This window comes from Daktulosphaira vitifoliae, unplaced genomic scaffold (assembly GCF_025091365.1).
Source record: "Daktulosphaira vitifoliae isolate Bord-2020 unplaced genomic scaffold, ASM2509136v1 Scaffold_2, whole genome shotgun sequence".
In the NCBI taxonomy this organism is placed as follows: Eukaryota; Metazoa; Arthropoda; class Insecta; order Hemiptera; family Phylloxeridae; genus Daktulosphaira; species Daktulosphaira vitifoliae.
This window is the reverse complement of record NW_026099573.1, coordinates 10,161,132-10,187,114: the sequence shown is the minus strand read 5'-3', so window position 1 is coordinate 10,187,114 and position 25,983 is coordinate 10,161,132. Positions and strand designations below refer to the sequence as shown.

The following is a 25,983-nucleotide window of genomic DNA, read 5'->3' as shown; positions in this document are numbered from 1 at the left end:
TCGTTAGTTTCACGACCATTTATTTTTTTAGCGCGTAAATTGGTGACTGCGTATAAAAATAAGAAAAGACAATTTATTTATACATAGAGAAATACGACGGTTACCCGGCAGCATTTTCCCATCGAGAAAATAATAGAAACATAGTATTTTATAAGATCAAACATATACAAGCGTTACTCTATCGTCATATTTATGATTATTTCAACAAAAAGTGAATGCATACTAATTGAAAAAAAGATAGAAGCATAGTAATTATGTATGATTTATATAATTACAAATAAAATACTACTTAAAATTTTATTTTTTCATTTTTAATATCATTTAAAATACATCTAATCATTAAGCAAAAAGAAATTTTACACTAAAAATTTTGATAAATAAAAAAAAATTTTCCGGAAAAAATTTAAATTTAAAATAATCTAATTGAATAACTGTTATTTATTATAGTTTATCACTATTTATCAATTAAACCTCCAATATTATTTACAACTGTCAAAATTCTGATTAAAAAAATTTATAAAATTTGGATTTTATGATTTTTTCAATTCGTCTGTTGTTGATAACTGTCTCAATAAGAAGTCGAATGTTTTTCTTCGACTAAATTATGTTAGTTTTCAATGATAACCGTTTTAGAATTTCTTGCGTCTAAAGTGTTTATCACACGTAACAAACAGTCAATTAATTGAGTGCCAGGAAAGTCTATACAACACTCTCATAAACACAAATAATATTTTGAACTAAGGGTGCTCAAATTAAAAAAATTAAGAAATTGTTTTATTTTTCTTTACAAAATTTTATAAGACTGGTGAATTCTGCTTGGAGTGCTAAGTAGTCAAAGATCTGAGCCTATGAATAACCAACTTAGACGGATTTTCCAAGTTAAAATACCTTCGGGTTACCAAGTCTACTGTACATGTTAATTTCGTGACTAAATATTAATTATAACGACCGTCAGTCTAAATTATATTTTCATCAGAGATCAGTACATGGCCCAACATGTTACAATACAAGTAATATCCAAGTCAAATTTTGAAACTTTACCCTATTTTCTTCACCATTAGTTACTTACTATTTTTTTTTAATCTATTAAAAATATTATCGTAGTAAAGTATATAATATAAGCTTTTATTAAAAGCTTATATTATGTAAGTAATGATCTTTTATTAAAATTTAATATTAAATAAAAGTGTCAATATTTTCAAAAATTACATTGAAAAAGATTAACTTGTGTGCAAAAATTGATTTTTTGAATTCCTTTTGCTGGCAAGTTTAGTCAGATTTTCAAAAAAATTATAACAAATGAAAAGAAAATATCTAAGATTTCAATATAAAAAGTTTTTTTAATTTGTTCATTTTTCAAAAAGTTATGGCAGTTTTAAGTATTAAAATATTTCATGTTAAACAGCGATTTTTACATATAAAATAACATTTTTCGTTCAATTCGACGGCCATTTTCCTATAGAAGAAAAGGTGCCGGGTCTAATTTTTTTTTTTTTGAAATTTTAGTATTTATTGTAAGCTTTAATTTGAAATATGTTTAAAGAACGCAGTATTTCCGGAAGATTTTCAAAAGTTAGGTTGAAAAAGTTCTACTTTTTATAAGTATGTTTCAAGTTTTGAACGCTTAAAGAAGATAAGTCGACGGGACAATTTTTTTTTTCATTTTATAGTATATGACATAAGCTTTAATTTGATATATGTTTAAACGACACAGTACTTCCGGAACAATTTCAAAAGTTAAGTAAAAAAAGTTAATTTTCATAAAAAATGTGCTGAGAAAAATTAATAATAGACAAAAACAACCAGCACAGTGGTGACGTGGTATAGTTGAGTCCAGTATAGGTGATGTAATGCGGGCCCGCGTGGAGAAGATGGATTTTCTAGTAGGATCTGTCGATGCCCAAAGTTAGAAAAAAAAATCCAAAGTATTAATATTTAAAAAAATATCTCGACATCAAGCAACCGTCAAAATTAACAGGTTAGATATTTTTTTATTAATTTAAAAATTTCTACAAATTTTAACTTACAACCAGATATAAAGGAACATATTTTTGAAGATTATTTAAAATGTTCCAAAACGTCTGACATATTGTAACCTAAATCAAGTTAAAGATGAAAATCAGGTAATGTTTGGTTGAGATGACAAATTTTTATTAATTCATTTTCAAATTTACAAAAAAAGTTTTTAGTTTACAATGAAAAATGTACAATAACATAAAAAGTGAACATTACATTTATCGACTAACAAAACATTGAAGTAGCTTTTATTTTCATATATTATTCAAAGTAACATATTATATGTAACGAGATTAAATACTGCATAGAAAAAATATTTATATCACCCTAAAAAATGATCTAACAAAAACCATACGTCAGTAAGATATTTTTAATACACCTGTTGAATTTACACGCACGTGTTGTTAATTAAATATAAATTATTAAAGATTCGTAAGCCCATTGTCAAATCTTATGAAAATATCCCATACAATAAAAATCAGTTGAAAACATTATGTTAGTGTGTGTAAAACTTCGGGCATTCTCTTTTAGACGACATATTTGACTTGTAAGCAAATGAAATTTCAGAAATGCTATCAATAAAATTATACAATTTTAATAAGTTAATTTATTTAAAATATAATGTAAATAACCAAAACAAATGAGTAGAAGAAAAAAATAATAATTACAATTAAAAACTAATCGCGACAACCGTTTATGACAACATAATGAAAGATATCAACATGACCGTTAAATAAAGCTTCATTAGCGGTATATCTACTCCATGGACAATTATTTTCGTGTGCATATTTCAAACAAAGAAATTGACCATTTGCAGCGGCCAGTCTTGTTGTACCTTCATCCCACTCGCACCCGTTTTCGTGAGCATATTTTAAGCAATCTAAATTACCTCGTGCAGCAGCTGTAACTATTGTACCTTCATCCCATTCACAATCGTTTTCATGAGCAAATTTTAAACAGTCAATGGAACTGCTCGCGGCGGCTTCCCTTGTTGTCCCTTCATCCCAACCACAACCATTGTAATGGGCATATTTTAGACAGTCTAAATGTCCATTCGAAGCAGCCCCTCTCGTCGTACCTTCGACCCAATCGTATCCATTTTGACGGGCAAATTTTAGGCAATGTAGTTTACCATGCGCGGCTGCCGCAACTATTGTTCCTTCGTCCCATTTGTAACCTTTTTCATGAGCGTATTTTAAACATTGTAAATGTCCGTGTGCAGCAAATATCCTTGTTGTTTTTTTATCCCATTTATAACCGTTTTCGTGAGCATATTTTAATATTTGTACATTACCAATAAAAACAGCAATCCTATATATGTCTGCATTCATTGGACGTCCATTTTCATAGCAATATTTTAACATTTTTAAATCACCTTTAGAAACGGCTAATTCTGTTATTGCTTCGTCCCATTTAGATCCGTTTTCATGAGCATATTTTAAGCATTCAAAATGACCATACCTTGCCGCAACTGTTGTCGTGTCTACATCCCATGGACATCCGTTTTCATGAGCGTATATTAAGCAGTCTAAATAACCGCCTTGCGCAGCAATTTTAGTCGTTTGATAAACCCATTCGCATCCGTTTTCGTGAATATATTTTAAGCAATCTAAATTCCCAAAAACTACAGCATGTCTAGTCGTTTCGTAAACCCACGGGCATCCATTTTCATGAGCATATTTTAAGCAGTCTAAATTCCCAAAAACTAAAGCTTGTCTAGTAGTTTCGTAATCCCACGGGCATCCATTTTCATGAGCATATTTTAAGCAGTCCAAATGTCCATTTACTGCAGCAACACCAAGTGTACCCTTGTCCCATTTGCATTTGTTTTCATGAGCGTAAATTAAGCACTCCAAATGGCCGCCACTTGCAGCCTCTTCAGTCGTTCCTTCATCCCATTCGCATCCGTTTTTATAGGCATATTTCAGACAGTCTAAATGTCCATTTGAAGCAGCCCCTCTCGTCGTACCTTCGACCCAATAGTGGCATCCATGTTCATAAGCATATTTTAAGCAATTTAAATTTCCATTGGTAGCTGCTATTAATAATGTTTCTACATCCCATTCGCAATTGTTTTCATGAATGTATTTTAATATTTCTAGATTACCATTAAAAGCAGCAGCACTAGTTGTCTTTTCATCCCACGGGCATCCCTTTCGGTGAGCATATACCACCTTGATCAAAAAGTTCCCGGAATTTATTCAGAAAATTAAAAATACAAGTTTATTCATCTAAATCTATATTGTCCCCTTCAAAGTAATCCCCATCGACTGCAACACACATATGCCAGCGCTTGATCCAATCCTCGAAACATTTTTTATACTCGGTTTTTGGTATGTCCATCAGTGCTTCCTGCGATTTTTCCATTACTTCCTCTCGGCTGCTGAATCGCGTTCCCCGTAATGGTTTTTTAACTCGATTGAATAGAAAGAAGTCACAGGGAGCCAAATCAGGTGAATTCGGTGGCTGTTGGATAGTATTTGTTGCATTTTTCGTCAAAAAATTACGAATAATGATGGCACTATGTGACGGTGCGTTATCATGATGCAAAATCCACGAGTTTTCTGCCCACAATTCTGGTCTCTTTCGGCAATTTGCTTCACGCAAACGTCTCATAACGCCCAAATAATATTCTTTGTTTACTGTCTGGTCTTTTGGCAAAAATTCATGATGTACTACACCGTTGTAATCCATGAAAACCGTAAGCATAGCCTTCTTTTTTGACTGAAAACGACGTGGTTTTTTTGGTCTCGGCTCATTTGGTGAACGCCATTCACTTGCCTGATGTCTTGATTGTGTGTCATACTCATAAACCCACGCCTCGTCTCCAGTAATGATCCTTTTGATGAATGTGGTATCGGATTCAGCCTCGCAAATCATGTATTTTGCGACGTCAACACGGTCTCTTTTTTGCATGAAATTGAGGTCTTTTGGCACCAACTTTGCTGCTACACGACGGAAACTCAAATCATTAACCAAAATGTCTTGGACGGATCCATAGGCAATGCTCAAGTCCTCCGCTATTTCTCTGATGGTTAATTTGCGGTTATTGACCAACATTTCTTTTACTTTTTCAGTGTTTTCGTCGGTTTTCGATGCCGATGGTCTGCCGCTGCGTTCATCATCTATGACTGATTCACGACCACTTTTAAACCGCTCGTGCCACTGATAAACGACCGTTTTCTTTAGAGAATCTTTGCCAAAACACTTTTCCAACATTTCCAACGTTCGCGCACCATTAAATCCGTTTTTTATACAAAATTTAATACAAGTTCGTTGTTGCAAATTTAAATCCATTTCTAAAATTGTAAAAAATCGCCAACACACAAAGAGATAGATGTACTCTTGGCTACGTAACTTTTGCAAATGTCAAGCTATGGCGCTAAAATTTAGAGGAAATATTAACAACAGATGTACCAACTTAATGAAAAAAACAGAACTCAAATCGGAACAATGGGAGCGCCAAACGATGGTTATTCCGGGAACTTTTTGATCAAGGTGGTATTAAGCATTCTAAATTACCATTCTTGGCAGCTGAAACCATTGTACCTTCAGCCCAATCGTATTCATTTTCATGAGCATATTTTAAAATATTTAAATAACCTTTAGAAGCAGCTACTTGCGTTACTTCATTATGCCATTCACATCCATTTTCACGTGCATACTTTAAACAATCTAAATTACCTCCTAAAGTAGCAGCGATAGTAGTTTCTTTATCCCAGGGACACTTGTTTTCGTAAGCGTATTTTAAACATTCCAAATTGCCTTTTTGAGCCGCAGCAGCTGTTGTAGTTTTGTCCCATTTACAGCCATGTTTATGAGCATATTTTAAGCATTCCAAATGCCCATATTCGGCAGCGGCCTTTGTGGTTTTCCGATCCCATTCACATCCGTTTTCATGAACGTACTTTAAGTTTTCTAAATTACCATACTTTGCAGCTGCTTCTGCTGTCCATACATTCCATGGGCATCCATTTTCATGAGCATATAATAAGCAGTCTAAATGACCGCCTTCCGCAGCAGCTCTAGTCGTTAGATAATCCCACGCGCAACCATTTTCATGAGCATATTTTAAGCAATTCAAATGCCCATTTAAAGCAGCAGCCATTGTAGTCTTTGAATTCCATCTACATCCGTTTTCATGAACGTATTTTAAGTTTTTTAAATTACCATAATTTGCTGCTGCTTTTGCTGTCGATACATTCCACGGACATCCGTTTTTATAAGCATATATTAAGCAATTTAAATGACCGCCTTTTGCAGAAACTTCAGTCGTTTCTTCATCCCATTTGCATCCTTTTTCATGAGCATATATTAAACAGTCTAAATGTCCGCCTTCTGCAGCATTTTTAGTCGTACCATTGTCCCATTTGCATCCGTTTTCATGTGCGTATTGTAAACATTTTAAATGTCCATTAGCAGCAGCAGCCTTTGTGGTTTTTTTATCCCATTTACAGCCATTTTCATGAGCATATTTTAAACATTTTAAGTGTCCATTAGCAGCAGCAGCCTTTGTAGTTTTTTTATCCCATTTACCTCCATTTTCATAGACGTATTTTAAACATTTTAAATGCCCATTTGCAGCAGCTTTCTCTGTTGTATTTTTATCCCATTGACATCCACTCTCGTAAGCTAATTTTAATGTTTCTATGTCACCAATTGAAGCAGCGTTACTCGTCGTGCCTTTTTTAAATGGACAAATTTTTTTGTCATCCGAATATTTTTTTACAATCCCTAAACAATTACAATAATGAATTAATCTTTGATTTTTTTAATTTTATTTAAATTACTAAATAATATCTAATTATGAGAGTGGCAGTTTAATATAAAATATTATTTTTATTTTTTTTATCTTACAAAAATTAATCTATGACTTGAGATCTATAATTATGTCTATTGCTGCTTTAATAAATTTAATGTAAAACTAGTGAATTTATTAGTTAAACAATAAATTTACGAATTCAATCCAAATCGGTTATTAGAAATTTAATGAACAATCACGAACCTAGTTTTTATCTAATTATATTATAAAAAAGTTTATATTAGTAAATAATAATTTAACAAGTATATATTTAAATATTTTGTAATAGAAATTTACTTAACTTATTGAGAATCATTTCCTATATGAATAACGAACTATATAAGTTCATGATTTTACAATAACAAAGGCAAATGTTGTATGTGTTTACTAATTTTTTATATATTTTTTTAGGGGATGGTGATGGTAACCGAGTACATTTTTAAAGAGATTTAACTCTTAAAAATACCCAAAACATTAAATATATGATATATTCTGTCTACTGTAAATGGAAACACTGTATATAACCTAAAAATTATTATGTATATTGATTAATGATCATTTTATTATATAATCATAAAAATGTGTTAAATTAAAAGATGTTACATTCATTATAAAGATATTACTTTTAATAAAAGATATTACAATATATGATAACATTAATTTCTCCCTAATCAAATTGGTTACATTAAGTTATTGATGATGTTAATCTATTCTCATATTGAATAATTTATGTGTTCATTATAGTATATTGAGCTTTCTGGATCATTTTCAGATATGAAAAGATCATGAACATATTGCTATATGAATAATATATATTATATGAATATTATATTAACAGTTTAGGATTCTGGTATCACTATTTTCTGATTTTAACATATACTTATATTCATCCTTTATAAATTAAAGGGTATCAACTTTATATTTTTAAGTAGCAACATACATATTTAATAAGCTTATAAAATAAAAAATGATCTAGTGAAGAAAATGACCGTTTGGCAACGACTTCTGGACTAGTACTTTAAGAGATATTAATATTTTAGTACATTAAAGGGAGGAAAGGTGCGGTTGGAAAATATTTAATGATTAATATTGTAATACCCAGAAATTTACATCAGTGTATATTTTAGAATTGTAATCATTTCTAAAATACTGAGTTAAAAGTTGACCCCATTATAAAGTATAAAGGATGAATTCATTAAAAGTAAGTAAGAACTGATAATTTAAAAAATATATGAGACTAAAATATGCCAAAAATAATTTTAATTTCAAAGAAATTGAGTGGCTAACATTAAAAGTTTTATATCATATAATAGATTTCTTATACAAGAAAATAGCATACAATTTAATATCCATAAAATATATAAGTATAATCTATAAATTAAATATTTTATTTTTTAAAAATGTAATTAATAAAAATCATTTTTTGCTTTTGGAAGTTGGGAAATATTATAATTAAATCTAAGAAAAAGTGCCACTAAAAATGGTGAAAATTTTGACAAATTAAAATAGACATAAATATTAGCTCTACAGCACAGTATTTAAGAAAAATTCCTCAAATTTTAGCAAACAATGAATATTTTATGTAAAATTATGAGATAAATTCATGTAGCATTAGTATAGTTATTATGTCTCGTCAGTTTTTAAATTTATAAATTTAATTAGTAATAATCATTTATAAATTCTTCTATTTCCTGAACTTTACTAATTACAGAGGGTGGTAGCCCTCTTTTCACATTCTAGACAGTCAAAGATGGTTCTTGATTAGACCAATGATGGACGGGATAGGTGTAATAACAGGCTTGTACCAGAGAACAGTCCCCACTAATGATAAAAACACAATAACTGTTGTTTGATGATAGTAAATTTTTGGTTTCACTGATTAAAATTTATTTTTACTGTATTATAAAATTAAAACCAAAAATTTGTATTTATACTTTGCTGTCATATGTTAAAAATACATTATTCAAAAGAAAAATATCTATCAATACTATTATTTCTCCTGATGACAAAAATTTTAAAATATAGTATGCTTTAGAAAACACGTATGTTAACACATAAATCAGACAATGCTAAAGGTTAACGTTAAAATTTTAATAACGAGCTGAAACAATAATTTATAATTTTTTTTTAAATTTCAAATAAAATAGGAAAAAAATGTATGGAATTTTTTTTTCCTTCCATCTATTAACTGGTGTGTTTCCTACGAAATGGAATTGTATTTATGTTTATCATATCATTAAGTCGTCCCAGAAATCCAACGTGCGTTATTACCGTCCTATATACAAAATATGTATTCCACCTAAAATTATTAGACAAGTTAATGAAAACTAAATTTTCATCTCAATATATTTTCTTTAATTTTAAATAATAGTCAGTTTGGTTATCGACCATCAGAATCTACAGTAACAGATTTATTAATAGTTGTAATAATGATACGCGTTATTTCGTGCGCACAGATCACTGATGACAGCAGTAAATTCCCCTCCTGGTAATCTTAGATTGTCATTCGCGCAAAAACTATAGCATTTAACTACTGTTCGCGCCGCAGAATAGGGCGACACTGTGGAAGGCTATCACATTTTTCATGTTGTCCTTTTGTGATAAAAGACTGATACCTTTTTTTTTATGGTTATGAATCTACATGTGTCTAGAAGAAAAAGGTTCTTCTGAATAAATCCTTTTATGTGGAATTTTTGGTCTAAGCCAATTGTGGGCTACTCAGATACATGTGTCTAGAAGAAATATGTTCTTCTGAATAATCCCGTTGTGTGGATTTTGTTCTCGGCCAATTGTGGTTGCTCATTTATGTCGGAATGTGTGTGCCTCACAGCAACATCATCTCAAGTAAAAATTGCTAAATTAAATAAAAGAAGTCAAACCATAAATGTGTTCCTCAGCCACTTATGTATAAGTATTTATTGATGTAAATAACTTGTTCTTTTCTATTGGCAAGTTATAATAATATATTATATCTATATCTATATTTATATACATTTATAATTTTGGTGAATTGAGATTTAAGTCATTTAATATATTCCTTGAGAAATTAAATATAAATGTTGTTAAATGTTTATTAACTGTTAAGATTATGTATAGTTTAATGTTATAATATATTTTTTTATTAATATTCATCTGTCATTATAGGAAAAATTGTTTCTGTTCTTTTACCAGTTAAGGCCTTGTGAGCCCAGTAGCCCTTTCANTTTTACCAGTTAAGGCCTTGTGAGCCCAGTGCCCCTTTCATTTTGGTAGCAGAGCGTGTGGTTGACTGCGGGCGGCGTTACTGGTCGAGTGGACCGAGGAACAATATTGATGATTAATATAAGGTATTTTTATTTTATTTATTCTGGGTTTGAAAACTATGATACAATAAATTGTTTTTTTGTAATTATTTATGGTCTCCTGGATTTGATTTTTCTCTCATTCTTTTGAGCAATTTAAAATTTTTTTAATTATAAATATTTTAGTCTGTTTTAATTTGGGCATTATTAAATTAAATTTATTATTATGGCTGACCCTAATTTGCAAGCTAGGGATAGAGCTACCCTAAAGCGAACTGTGGCTATTAAAGGCATAAGGTCAATCTTGGAGGTAGGAGTTAGTGCGGTNAGGTAGTTGTTAATGCGGTATCACAGCCTAACTTGGTGACCAAATTTGTGGCTATGGCTCATGGTGTTGATGATTTGTGGAAGGCCTTTCAAGCACAAAATGATTTAGTATTAGATGCTCTAGTTATTTTAAATGAGAGTAGTAATTTTCCAACTGAATTGGAAAGTGAAGTATTTGATATGGTGAGTGAGATATCCGCTTTAATGGCGAAGTTTAATGAGAGTAATGGTAATGCTACTAATGGAAACACTGATGATGGTGATTCAATGGTGACTTTATTCCCTGGCCAATCTTTCAAGAATAACAAACTTCCAAAAATTCCACTTCCCATGTTTTCGGGTAAGTTCATCGATTGGCCTTCCTTTAGTGGCCGATTTCTTACCCAAATATACAACAATACTAGTTTGTCCAATGATGAAAAATATTATTATTTATGTGGTTGTGTTAGTGGTGAAGCGTTAAATGTTATTAAGAGCTTTCACATGTCACCGGACTGCTACAAACTAGCTTGGAATGCACTTGAGGCAAAATATAATAAGCCACGTCAATTAGCTAATTTATTGGTGGAGAAATTAATAAGTGCATCTCCGTTGGCTCAAGAGAATGTTTCATCGTTGAATGATTATGTTGAATTGTTTGAAGACAATATTTCTTTATTAAGATCATTGTCTATTCCTGATGTTGGTGAATTTATTTTATTCACATTAGCTGTGAGGTGTCTACCTCTTAGTAGTAGAAAACTTTTTGAGGCAACCAATATTGAAAACTTCCCTGATGTAGAGAGTCTGTTTATGTTCATACGAGAAAGAATACGTGTACTAGAAAATGCAGGTGGGCGATACGATATCGTAGGAGCTAAAGTTGACCAGCGTAAACAATTTTCTAAGCCAAAGAAAGAATATGTTGGGCGTGTGTCGTTTGTAGCTGCTAAATCCAACGAAGTGCATAAATCAGTATGTTCTGTCTGCTCTGGATCGCATATTAGTTCTTCTTGTTCTCGGCTTCCATCCATGTCTTTAAAGGACCGTCAGACTATTGTTCGGAAAAAGAAATTGTGTTTTAATTGTCTGGGCATTAATCATTGGACTGATCGTTGTCTAAGTACTGACCGGTGTGCTCAATGTGGTCAGAAACATCACACTTTATTGCATTTCAGTAAAGAGACTGAAAGGGAAGACATGCCTGTAGCTTTATCTACAGTGTCATCAATAATTAACACACATGAAGTATTATTAGGAACGGCTTTAGGTCACATACGTGATCAGTATGGTATAGCACATCAAGTTCGCATCCTTATTGATTCAGCGTCACAAATAAGCGCTATGACAGCAGCATGTGCCAAGCGGTTAGGTCTGCATGTGGCTAAGTGGACAGCTCCTGTTAATGGATTGGCTGGAGTATCGGTTCCACAAGTACAAGGTATTTTGAAGTGTGATGTCACTCCTAGGCACTCAGATGATCCATCTATTTCAGTGCAAGCCTGGATTTTACCATCTATTACCTGTGATATTCCTAGACGTCCCATACCTGTTGATATGAAGAAACGTGTTGAACATCTTGCCTTAGCTGATCCAACTTTTGATGTTAGTTCCAGTATAGATGTTTTATTAGGTGCTGATGTGTATCCGCTTGTCATGGATGGTAAGCAAGTATCTTTGGGCATTTCTTTACCTGCAGCTTTTAGTTCCATTTTTGGATGGGTGATAATTGGCTCTGTTGGTGTAGCAAGTAATTTGAATGCACCGCAAGTTTGTGTGGCTTCTTTGTCAGTGTCATTGGAAGAATTGGTCTCTCGATTTTGGGAGGTTGAAGAACCTGAAACCTGTGGTCCTCCTGTGACTGAAGACGATAACTGTGAGGCCATTATTCAGAAAAATATGAACATTGACGATTGTGGGCGTTATTGTGTTCCTTTGCCTTTTCGTCATTCTAATTCCAAGTCTCTGTTGAAAGGTTCTCGCAAGATGGCATTGAAACGTTTTGAAAATTTAGAGAAACGTTTGTGTTCAAATGAAACGTTAGCTGAAGCTTATCGGTCCTTTATGCGTGAGTATGAATCGCTTGGTCACATGCATGAGACTTCTAAAGTTGGTGACTACTATATACCACATCACGCGGTTGTCAAACCCGGACTGGACGGTCAGGATATAAGGCTAAGAGTTGTTTTTGATGCGTCAGCACGTGCACCAAGTGGATATTCACTTAATGATTGCTTATTTCCAGGTCCTAAGTTACAATCTGATATTGTCAATGTGTTGGCTCTATTCCGAACCTATAAGTATGTGTTTTCATCCGATATCTGTAAAATGTATCGTCAGATTAATGTGTTGCCTGAGCATCAAAGTTTCCAACATATCCTGTGGCGTGATTCACCAGAATGTGATCTTAAAGAATTTGAATTATCAACAGTAACTTATGGTGTGACAAGTGCCCCTTATTTGGCCATTCGTGTGCTCCACGAAGTTGCCAATAAGGCTATTGAATTTCCTGCTGTTCAGCTTGCTCTCCGTGCTCATACATATGTTGATGACATATGCTCTGGAGCGGATAGTTTAGAAGAAGTACTCAACCTGCAGCGAGATCTCACCGCGGTTTTGGGTCAAGTTGGGTTTGAGTTGAAGAAATGGGCGACTAATTGTTCAGTTTTAAGTAACCAGATTCCTAAAGAAGATAGAACTCTCGGAGCCACCGAGTTTGCAGAAGAGGTTCCTGGACTGTTGAATATCCTTGGAATGGTATGGAATCCGGTAAAAGATGAATTTTCTTATATTACCAAGCTGTCTGAAAATATCATGACAAAACGTGGAGTGCTTTCGTCAGTCGCTCGACTATTTGACCCGTTGGGTTTTCTCGCCCCCAGTATTTTTTTGGCGAAATCAATTATGCAGCTGTTGTGGAAGGAGAAATGTGGCTGGGACGATGCTCTACCAGCGGAGATTCAACGTCAATGGTTATCCTTTGTCAGTCAATTACCGTCTTTTTCAGATGTCAAAATTCCTCGTTCAATTATTGCACCACCTAATGCCCGTGTCCAACTACTTGGTTTTAGTGATGCGTCATTGAAAGGTTATGCGGCTCTTGCCTACCTACGTGTGGTGGACGATGATAGTATTGTGCATGTATATTTTCTTGGAGGTAAGACGAAATTAGCTCCTATAAAGTCTATGTCAGTCCCACGGCTTGAGTTATGTGCAGCTGCATTATTGGCTCGTTGGCTGGCTAGATGGAAGACAATTTTGAGTGATCGGTTTGTAATCAAGGAAATATTTGCTTGGACTGATTCTACTATAGTTCTCTCTTGGTTAACAACGCCTCAAGTTAAATTTAAAATTTTTGTCACAAACCGAATTGGACAAGTCCGGTCCTTAGTACCTGAATGTATTTGGTTATATGTGCCGACTCAGATGAACCCAGCAGATTGTGCATCCCGTGGAATGTTGCCCTCTGAGTTAGTATTTTGTTCTTTGTATTGGCAGGGTCCCGAGTTTTTAAGATGTCCGTCAGCTCAATGGGAATGTACTTTTCCTTGTATTAATGTTGCAGAATTACCAGAAGTAGTTCAGAGTACCACTGTGGTGTTAGTTGCACAATCAGAAGAGGAGTGGTTAGTTCAGTGGTCATCTTATACTCAATCTATTCGTAGGATGGCTTGGATTTTGCGATTTTACAAACGTTGCAATGGTCATCATTATTCATCGGCGATCTTGAGTCAAAAGGAATTAGAAGAGGCACTCATGGCATTGGTTAAGGTTTCTCAAAGATACTATTTTGCTCAGTTAATCCAAGAATTGCACAATCAATTGTCAATCAAAAACCGTTATTTATCTAAAATAGCACCTTTTTTAGACGAGTCTGGAGTTATACGAGTTGGAGGTCGTATAAGACATGCTAATATTAGTCATTCTAGAAAACACCCTATTTTGTTGGCAAAAGAATCGCACTTGGCGTTCTTATTGTGTCGTTATTGGCATGAAATTACTTGTCATTCTGGAGGTAAACTATTGATATCTATGATTTCCCGCCGATTTTGGATTATTTCAATTAAACAGGTCATTCGTAGACTTATATCAAAATGTGTAGTGTGTATTAGAATGTCAGCTACTAACGTTCAACCTAAGATGGGTGATCTCCCTGCATGCCGCGTACAACAGAGTAGACCTTTTAGTCATGTCGGCATTGATTATGCTGGACCATTTTCTATGAAAGAAACCAGCCTTCGTAAGTCACGTTTGTTCAAAATTTATATTGCTATATTTGTTTGCATGAGTGTAAAAGCAGTGCATATTGAAGTGGTTACTGAACTATCGACTGAAGCTTTTCTTGCAGCACTTGATCGCTTCGTTGGACGTCGAGGTTATCCATCAGACATTTATTCAGACAATGGAACAAATTTTGTTGGTGCTGAACGTCAGTTGAAGATGATAGTTAGCTCTGAGAAGAATCGTGCAGCATTGGCCAAGGCAGTTCCTAGTGTTTGGCATTTTAATCCTCCAAATGCCCCGCACTTTGGTGGTATCTGGGAAGCAGCAGTGAAGTCCGCAAAATCTTTATTGTTTAAATGTATGGGTAATCATGTTTTTTCTTATGAAGAGTTTACTACCATCATTATACGCATAGAGTCAATATTAAATTCTAGGCCTCTATTACCTCTGTCTAGTGACCCCCATGATTTACAGTGTCTCACTCCTGGGCATTTTCTAATAGGTGAACCTTTATTAGCTGTCCCTGAGCTTGATGTTAGTAAAAGTTCTGTTGGTTTGATTAAACGATGGACACTGCTTCGACAGTGCCATCAATCATTTTGGCGACAGTGGTCTCACGAATATCTCAACACTCTGCAGCTTAGAAGTAAATGGGGGATGGATACTCCTAATTTAAAGGTGAATGATATGGTTATCATTAAAGAGGATCATACCCCTCCTTTACAATAGCGACTGGGTCGCATAATTAGTACCCATCCTGGGCAAGATGGGGTAGTTAGGGTAGTTCAGCTTAGAACTCAAGTGGGAATAGTTACACGACCAGTGGTCAAGGTTGTTCCTCTGCCAGCCGACTAATGTTAATGTCATCTCGTCATGCCATCCATTGCTGCCTGATGTTAAGGTTGAGTATTATTAAGACTGATTATAAATAATTCATTAATTTTCATGTTTTATGTTTTTTATTAAAATTTTGTTTGTAAAACATTTTACTTAAGTATGTTGTATATGTTCCTATAATTGGCACTCCATTGTGATTTTTTATTCATATTAATATATTTTACTATATGGTTTTAATTAATTAATTATAAGGATTACGCTATAACTTCATCCATATGTGAAACTTTTTTGTGTTAGACCATGTCAAATAAAATTGAATGTATATTTTAAAGTTACTAAAACGACTCAATGTTAAGCAAAATTTCATATAAATAATTTTATTTAAATTTGTACAATTTATCTTAATCGATGAACTATAGTTTGAATAAAACTTTTTCAAAATTATCCGAATACATTTTTTTTTAATTATTATAAATTAGTGTTTTTCAAAGAAAATTATATTTCATTAAATTTACCTTGTTTGTCAATTAAAAATATAAATTTAATAGAGTTACACATCGTGTGTTTCAATGTAATTGTTTTATTTCTAAATATTAATAAAAATCAATTTATTAGTGTTACGTCGCTATTTAGGGGTTGAGCCTAAATGCCCGTCAACAGTATTCTAAAGGACCAACGGGGGATAGCTGGCTAGGCTATATTTACCTTAGGTACTGAGGTTTCCTATTTAATTTATATTCCCTTAGAGGAACTACCAAGGGTCGCACTACAATATATATATATAACACTCTTGGTTAACAACGATATAAATATTTATTCAGTAAGATATATTAAACAAATAGTACAACCTGCTGGACACTTAGAGATGATATAATCCAACAGGGAGCTGACGGCGACACACACACACACACTATATACGTGGTAGATAAGTTAAGTTAAATAAAGACAAGAGCAATGGTCGCGATAATGGTAAAATGTCAACTGTCGTTAAGGATATATTATTATGGCACATTGGCCGTGGATTGCAAAAGTGTTTATGTGTGCAGTCTGCCCTCTTGTAGTAATATGTGTGTCACTGTGTTAATGATATAAGCCTAGTCGGCGTTACAATAATAATATGAGATATAATCACATAATGTGGTCTTATCATTAGTTTTTCTTAAAAAAAGGAATAATCTAAATAAAATATTATTAAAATCATTACTATTTTATAATGAATAGTATAATTTATGAGTATTGTTAATTATTTACAATCAATAAAGTTCGCATAAAAAATTGTATGAATAAATATATCACTTAGATATATTATTAAAAATTTTAATAAATTATTTTTAATATTTTGAAATAATTTAATTTTATGTCCAAAGTTAGGGGATCTATTTAACACAATTGGTAACGCCTACACATATCATTAGGATAAAAATTTATTCAAATAACATTTTGTACCCAACTATATGCATTTAATAAGCACTAATATAATGAAAAATAACTCTATTACCATAAGTGTTCCGATTAAAAGACCCAGATCATTAAAGTAATATTACATTGAGAGTAATTTTTTGTCTTTTTAATTACAAAATGCTTCAACTTTATATTTTTATAGAAAATATATCATGTTTTTTTTTAATAACGATATATTCATTTATACCATTTGTGCCATTTATAACTAGTCGAAAAAGGTGACATGACTAAAATAAAACTAACAGTAAAAAAAATTATAATTCGCGCATAACCTTAAAACCAATTTAATTTATCAATAAATCTAAAATCAAAAATTGTAATTGATATGTCTCTGTTGATTAATAATTCTGTTTATTTAGCAATTCAATATAAAAATTCGGATGATAGTCAAACATACCAATTTGATGATGATACGACGTGAAAAGCTGCAGAAAAGGGAAACTTGGAGTTATTAAAATATGCTTTTGAAAATGGCTGTAAATGGAATCAACATAACATCGTGAAAAGTGCTATTATAAGAGGCGATCTAGAAATTTTAAAATATGTCCTTAATAATGGATATAAGTGTAATAAAAAAATATATCATATGGCTGCCATAAATGGTAATTTAAAAAATTTTAAATATTTACATGAAATTGCATGTCCGTGGGATGAAAACATAACAAGATTAACCGCATATTATGGTCATATAAAATACCTAGAATATGCACATAATAATGGATGTCCATGGAACGAAAGTACACCTCATGTTGCTGCCAAAAGAGGTCATTTAAATATTTTAAAATATGCACATGAAAATAAATGTGCATGGAATGAAAGCACAATTTATGCAGCTGCTTGTAGCGGTAATTTAGTATGCTTGAAATATGCTTATGAAAATGGCAGTAAATGGAATCAAAATATCATGAAAAAAGCATTTGTAAAGGGTAATCTAGACGTTATAAAATATATTCATAAAAATGGATATACATGGGACGAAGGAACTCTGCGTGATGCTACTGCAAGTGGTTGTTTCGATTGTTTGAAGTATGCCCACGAAAATGGATGTGTTTGGGATGAAGGCACTACTCGAGCTGCTGCCGCAAGTGGTTATTTTGAATGTTTAAAATATGCCCACAAAAATGGATGTATTTGGGATAAGGGTACAACTAAAGCTGCTGCAGCAAACGGCTGTTTAGGCTGCTTGAAATATGCTCATGGAAAGGGATGTATTTGGGACGAAGATACAATAGCTGCAGCAGCTTTGCATGGCAAGTCAAATTGCTTAGAATATGCCCGTAAATGCGGATGTGATTGGGTTGAAGGTACCATTAGGGGGGCAGCAGCAAATGGGCATTTAGACTGACTAAAATATGCTCATGAAAATGGTTGTCCCTGAGATGAAGGCACAACAAGAGAAGCTGCTACGAGTAATTATCTATGCTAGTATTTGTTTAATTGTCAGCTAAAAAAATTTCTATTTTAGCTTCGATGCAAACTTGAGAGGTATTAGTTTTACTATGATGTTTTTTTTGTGTGTGTGTGTGTGTGTCTGTTACTACTTTTTCTCAGCTCTCATCAAACCGATATCTTTCAACAATACGTCAAAAGATCACAAATCGTATCTGGTCTAAAATATTATCCCCAAAAATTGAAAAAATTACCCTCGTTACCCGTAAATAGGGGAAATTTTCAAAAATATTACAAATTCATAAATCGCTAATTTACGAAAATTTTTCAATTTTTTTTATTTATAACAGCCATAACTTTATCAAAAATGACTAAATAAATGTAATATTTTTTTTAGATGCATAATGTCTTTAATTATTATTTTATATATTTTTTTTATAAAGCTGACCCTTTACATGCCTACAGGAGGGGATTCAAAATGACTACTTTTTCACAAAAAATAAACTTTTTCAACTTAGTTTATAAAAGTGTTCCGGAAAATCTGACACTTTTATATATATCATTAATTAAAGCTAATGTAATATACTTTAATATTAAAAAAAAAAATTTCGGACTTTATTTTGTCTTAATGGTGAAAACAGACATCAAAGTTAATAAAAAAATACGATTTTTGTAAAAAAATTCTTTTTATATTTTTTATTTTATAATGCTATAACTTTTTGAAAATGTATGAATCATTATATTTTTTTTAAGATAAGTATTATTTATATTTATATATTATTAATATATATATATTTATTTATTTATTCATATATTACACATAAAATATTAAATCATAAAACTTGTAATCAGAATATTAATAATGAAATAAGAGATCATGTAGCTTTTGGAATAATCCATTATTTTTTTAAAATTAAACACTATCTACAAATTTGATCGAAGCGTTTTTTATGATAGTGATTTTAATCTACTATTAAATACTGGACCCAACTATGCCGCCACCTGTTTGTGCTGGGTTTTTTAACAATTAAATTAAATTTCCTTATTAATTTTAACTGTAATATTTATTTTATTGCACGAGTAACTTAAGTACTCGCGTGTACTTTATCCATGTTCCTTAATCTAGACACGGGCTACGGTATGTTTTCCATATCAACCACTTACAACTTCAATTATCATAGTTGTAGTTAATAAACCACGAGGTGTTATAATTATTTATACATATAATGATATATTAACTTAAATTAAACTATTAATTAATTTAAAATTAAATTCCACCAATAGTCTGGTAATCATATCTGATAGGTGTAACACCACGCCTAGGTGGTAGCGACCTTGCTACTATAGCTAGTCGTTATGCAAGTGGCAAATCACGTTATTGTTGCATACTCCTCACTCATTCATTTAATGGCCTACCTCAACCAGAAAAATACTAGAAATTTTTGATTTTTTTGAGTCTAAAATACCAAATAGTCTATACACCTTGATAACTAATTTAAACGATATATGCTCTGAAAAATCATAAGTCTTACTAACTATTGATACTAATAAATAATAAATAATCGAATTAACCAAAATAACCAAAATAACCCAGCCTTATCCAAAGCTAAATGGACTGGAACAAATTCAGATTTACCCTTGAAAACCAAATCAATCATAAACTTAGCTTAAATTCAGTCAACGAGAAAGATGAAGCTGTAAATCTCCTAACTAAATCTATACATGAAACAGCTTGGTTTTGTTCTACTCTACCACTCCAAAAAATCACATTAAAAATCTTCCTTTTCATATTAGAATAATGAATAACTTCACCAGACAACTTTTTATACTTAACTTTTGAAAATGTTCCGGAAATACTGCGTCTTTTAAATTGACACGGCCACAGCGTTGTCACCCGTGTGACACCGTACAGTCTTGTAGAGATGTTAAGTTCGTGAACGAATAGTTCATTTGAACTATTCACTTAGATGAACTATTCTGAACTGTTTCAGTATCTGTAACTTAACAGTTCACAGTACGAAAAAAATTGGTAGCAATGTATAAATGAAATATTTCGCGAACTTCTTTAAAAATTCTCTGTGGTTCGTTGTTCGAAATACTGTAAATGGTTAATAGCTGTTTACAAATAGATAACAAATAAATTATATTGTTAAAATGTTACACGGTTTTTAACTGTTTAACAATAAAATAAATTCATACTATGTACAAATATTAGATCAGATTTCTGATTTAACTTAGGACTACTGGTATATCTACCTTGCATTAGGTGATAATGATAACATGAGCCATGAGGGTATTGATAATAATTTTTTCTTAGTTTATGATGTTCAGGTTAAGGGTTAGTTTATAACTTAATCGCCCATAAGTAGTGTGAACTACAACTGAACTGTGTACTGCTATACTAATATTGATAAAATGAATAGTTCATTGCCAAACAATATCAGCATGATCAATAAAATTAGTGAACTTAAGAATAGTTCATTTGAACTATTCACTTGAATGAACTATGAACTAATGAACTATTCACAGAAATGAACTAAACTTTCCATCTCTACAGTCTTGCTGCTCCTTCAAAGCCACTGCACCACTCTACACCGGACCGTTACACTCACGCGTTATCGTCGTGGTGTAAAGTTCAACAAATTTCTAGCGTCGAATACCCACCACATTAATAGGTTTATCAGTCATCTTTGTGATACCACGAAAACCACTTAGGTTCATGCGACCTTTCAACGCCTCGACGCATAAACGACAGTGATACCACCTTACTTTATTATCTAGTTTCAATTTTCTTTGTTATACGCTCAATTTTTCTTTTTTTTATAACATTAAAAAAATATTGTAGAATTGTTAACATAAACGATTCAACATGTCAACCACAAACTTTAGCATCGACTGCTTTTTATTATATTATTCTTACCACTGAACCAACTGCGTGTCAAAATATATGATAAATATAATATATGATAAATTAATATTTATCATAGTATTTTTATTTATACTAAAATTATTTAATTATTTCTGCCATTTTATAATATTCCAAATTGTTTGGTAACATGTTACTATATAAATTATTTCTAAATGAAATGTTTTGGAGTTTCACCTGAATTTAGCAATGGATTTTTACAATTAAAATAAATTTTTCTAATACACTTAATTAAGTATATATTTTTAACACTTCGATTGTTTTAGCTTTGATGCGAAGCTGAGAAGGTATTGGTTTTACTATGATGTGTTTTTTTGTGTCTGTTACCACTTTTTCTCAGCTCTCACCGAACGGATTTCTTTCAACGATACGTCAAAAGATCACAAATCGTATCTAGTCGAAGACATTACCCTTCAAAATTGAAAAAATTTCCCTCGTTCCCCGTTAAGGGGGGAAACTTCCAAAAAAATTACAAATTTAAAAATCGCTAATTTTCGAAATTTTTTTAATTTTTTTTACTAAAAACTGCCGTAACTTTTTCAAAAATGAACATATCAATATAATTTTTTTTTTATAGATGATTGATGTCTTTACCTATCATTTGGTATATTTATTTTATAAATTTGACTCTAGAACCTGCCCACAGGGGGGGATTTAAAATGACAACTTTTTCACAAAAATTTAACTTTTTCAACTTAACTTTTGAAAATGTTCCGGAAGGTCTGACACTTTTATATATATCTTAAATTAAAGCTTATGTAATATACTTTAATTTGAAAAAAAAAAATTTGACCTCTGGACTTGTCTTCGTGGTGAAAGTTGACATCAAAGTTAATAAAAAATTACGATTTTTGTAAAATAATTTTTTTTTATATTTTTAACTTAATAATGCTCTAACTTTTTCAAAAATGAACATATCAATATAATTTTTTTTTATATAGATGCTTGATGTCTTTACTTATCATTTGGTATATTTTTTTTGTAAATCTGACACTTAACCTGCCCACAAGGAGAGATTTGAAATGACAACTTTTTCACAACAAATTTACTTTTTCAACATAACTTTTGAAAATGTTCCGGAAGGTCTGACACTTTTATATATATCATTAATTAAAGCTAATGTAATGTACTTTAATTTAAAAAAAAAAAAATTGACCTCTGGACTTTTCTTCATGGTGAAAATGGCTATCGAATGCTATTTTTGTGTGAAAATTCTCGATTTTATTATTTATATTATATTTAACTCTATAATGCTATAACTTATTGAAAAGTTTATGGATCCACACAATTTTTTTATGAGAAATAATATTTTTTAATAAACCCTTTTTCATTCGACATACTTTATCTTAATCGAGATATTAATAAGGAACCAGCAGATCAAGTAGCTTTTGGAATAAAACACCAATTTTTTTAAAATTAAACACTATCTAAAGATTTGCATTGAAGCGTTTATTTTTGACAGTGATTTTAATCACTGTCAGATATCATTATACTTGATCCAACTATGCCACGTCACCACTGTGCCGCGAACCCCCTGTGCTGGGTTTTATTTTTTTTTTTAGTTTCCATGCAAAAATAAGAAAAATTCTCAGCTTTCACCGGACCAATTTTAATTATCAATACCTATCCAAAAGAACACGATTTTAATTAAATTGAATTTAGAGTTACCAAATATTTAAAAAAATCCCTTAATTTTAAAAATGAAACTACAAAAAAAATTTTTTTTTTTTTTTGAAACATTTTTTTAATCAGCTCAGACCAAAATATATTTTACTTAACCAAGTTTTTGCACTGATTTCAAATCTTATCCTTTTAACTTCGCAAAGCTTATGACTAGTGTGTGTCCATAACTTAATTCCCGAAATCTTTTTCGCATTCATCATTATTCCGTCACCTATGCATTATATTGTTTTCCTAGTCTCAACTGATGTGTTTCCTTCGAAATGTAAATGTATTTATGTTTATCATAACATTAAGTCGTCTCAGAAATCTAACGTGCATTATTACCGTCAAGTATACAAAATGTGTATTCCACCGAATTTGTTCGAAGTGTTAGATTATGTAGTAGATTATGAAAAGTGAAGCAATTTTTTTTTCATACATATAATACATTCTATTTACTATTTAAAGTAAATATAGAATAATTTGTTAAAAAATGTTTTACTGAATTAGAGCTAATAGTGTCGAAAATGTATTTCATTATCAAAAAAATTAACAAAAATACTTTTTAAATTATCAAAAATTACAAGTAATAACGCATAAAAAATTTTTTATACTAGAACTTCGTGACGTGTATAATTTGGATTTTTAGAGATTCCTGTTTTTTTTATTATTCAATGTCAAATATCAAAAAAAAATTTACAATTTAATATAAACATTATTAGTAAGTCAATATAGTAAAGAGATAAACGAAAAAAATTTAAGAAAACATCTATTTGACAAGGGAAGACAGGGGTAATGCAACCTACCTTGGTAATTTGATAAATATTACAATAATTTATTTCACTATTGTCAAGTCTACTGTTACTTGAAAATCCAATTTTTTTTCTAAATGTATGGAAGTTTTCAAAACAATGAAACCTACTTATTAAGGGTTAACTGAACAAAATTATCTTTAGAATGTATTTCAGATATTCTATACCAATTTAGAAATATATTTGATTAACTTAATATGTATAAATAATGTTAAATCGAATTTACCTTCATTAAATATCAAACAGGTAATTATTATCAAAAAATGTATTAATTGCCAATGCTAAACAAAAATAAAATAACCTTTTAAATTTAATCGAGTAATTCATATAAAGTGAATTACTCACCTTCATTTTGATTCGTCGTTTTTTTACTTGTGTTATATTCTGAATAACTATTGACAAATTGCTTATTGCTTATTGAATAGGTGAATATATATATATAAAATAAACGTCATAATTAATTATTTTTTTATAATTTTTAATTTAAAAATATTATTCTACATAAATATACTTTATAATTTACTTAATTATTTTAGTCTACTTCATTCATTTTCATGTAGAAAAAGCTAGCCAAATTGAAATTGACGTTAACACATACTTAATTTAGTAAAATATGACGAATTATTAATACAAATACAAGTATACATTTGTGTGAATGTATATATACAGGGCATTTAATAAGTTTGGAAACACCGATTTTTTAAGGTTAATTAAATAATAATTAAATTAAACAATTAAATGCATCTTGTACGATTAAAATTGAAGTTCTGCCCTAATTTAATATTGTAGAAATCTAAAAATAATAAGTAAAATAATCTTTAATATCACTCTTAAGGAGCATTTTCAGTTTTTATTTATGTTTATGTTGGTAACAGAAAATGTGTATAATTTGTATTTATGCTTTTATGTTTGTACAACTCTTATTTTTCAGATATTATTTTATGAACTGTATTTATTAGATAGATTTAATGACAAAGGTTCAAGAAAAATTATTTTCATTATAATATTATTTAAAAAATTTACTCTTATTAATGTTTATTGGTAATTAATCTTAAATTTACAGCCTTCTATTGGTTATATTTTATTTATTATGTCTTAAATAATAGAAATAAAAAACTTACATTTTCTTCTTGTGCAGCACATTTTTATCGTGTGAGTTTTCCATCTCAGTACAAAGTGAATTAATTCTTTTTCTAAAAGATTAATCCTCTGTGAGAAATCATACTCATAAGACAAAAAAGTATTTGAACAAATTTCTTTATGAATATAAATATTAGCTTCGATGCGAAGCTGAGAAGATATTAATTTTACTATGATGTGTTTTTTTTTGTGTTTGTTACCATTTTTTCTCAGCTCTCTCCGAACCGATTTCTTTCAACGATACGTCAAAAGATCACAAATCGTAACTAGTCGAAGACATTACCCTAGAAAATTGAAAAAATTTCCCTCGTTATCCGTAAATGGGGGAAATTTCCAAAAAAATTACAAATTTATTGTGGTGACATTGCATAGTTAGGTCAAGTATAATGATATCTGACAGTGATTAAAATCATTATCATAAAAAACGCTTCAATGCAAATCTTTAGATAGTGTTTAGTTTTAAAAAATTGGTGGATTATTCCAAAAGCTACATGATGTGCTATTTCCTTATTTCTATCCTGATTAAGATAAAATAAGTCGAATAAAAGAGGGATATAAATATTATTTCTCATAAAAAAATTGTATTGATGTAAAATGTAAATAATAAAATCCAGTATTTTCACAGAAAAATAGCATTCGGTAGCTATTTTCAGGATGAAGACAAATAAAGTCCGAAATTATTTTTTTCTATAATAAAGACATTACATTAGCTTCAATTTAAGATGTCTATAAAAGTTTCATACTTTCCGGAACACTTTCAAAAGTTAAGTTGAATCATTTAATTTTTTGTGAAAAAGTTGTCATTTTAAATCCCCCCTTGTAGGCAGGTAAAGGGTCATATTTATAAAAAAAATATACCCAATAAAAGGCTAAGACATCATGCATCTATACAAAAATGTATATTGATCCATACATTTTTTAAAAAGTTATACCATTATACAGTTAAAAATATAAAACAGAATTTTTTATAAAAAACGTATTTTTTTTTTTAACTTTGATGTCTGTTTTCACCATGAAGACAAAATAAAGTCCGAAATTTTTTTTTTCTACAATAAAGTATATTCCATAAGCTTTAATTTAAGATACATACTAAAGTGTCAGACTTTCCGGAACACTTTCAAAAGTCAA

At 30.8% G+C, this 25,983-nt stretch overlaps 1 protein-coding gene across 1 annotated transcript; it reads right to left on the bottom strand.

The window, feature by feature from the left end:
* Positions 1–2,046: 2,046 nt before the first annotated feature.
* On the bottom strand, positions 2,047–24,339 carry LOC126898676 (uncharacterized). The gene is made up of 5 exons (XM_050672955.1): positions 24,239–24,339; positions 24,061–24,128; positions 23,942–23,996; positions 5,521–6,750; positions 2,047–4,186 (listed from the first exon to the last, which is right to left on the bottom strand). Exons 2-5 carry the CDS (start codon positions 24,064–24,066, stop codon positions 2,694–2,696), a joined length of 2,784 nt encoding a protein of 927 aa, XP_050528912.1. The 5' UTR covers positions 24,067–24,128; positions 24,239–24,339; the 3' UTR covers positions 2,047–2,693.
* Positions 24,340–25,983: the final 1,644 nt, after the last annotated feature.

Bases quoted from the DNA above. Each gene is read 5' to 3' on its own strand.
- LOC126898676 (XM_050672955.1), bottom strand. The intron at 6,751-23,941 runs GTAAATTCGATT...GTAATTGTTTAG, and splicing joins CTGTTTGATATTTAATGAAG to GGATTGTAAAAAAATATTCG. The intron at 4,187-5,520 runs TACCACCTTGAT...TGATCAAGGTGG, and splicing joins TGGTAATTTAGAATGCTTAA to TATATGCTCACCGAAAGGGA.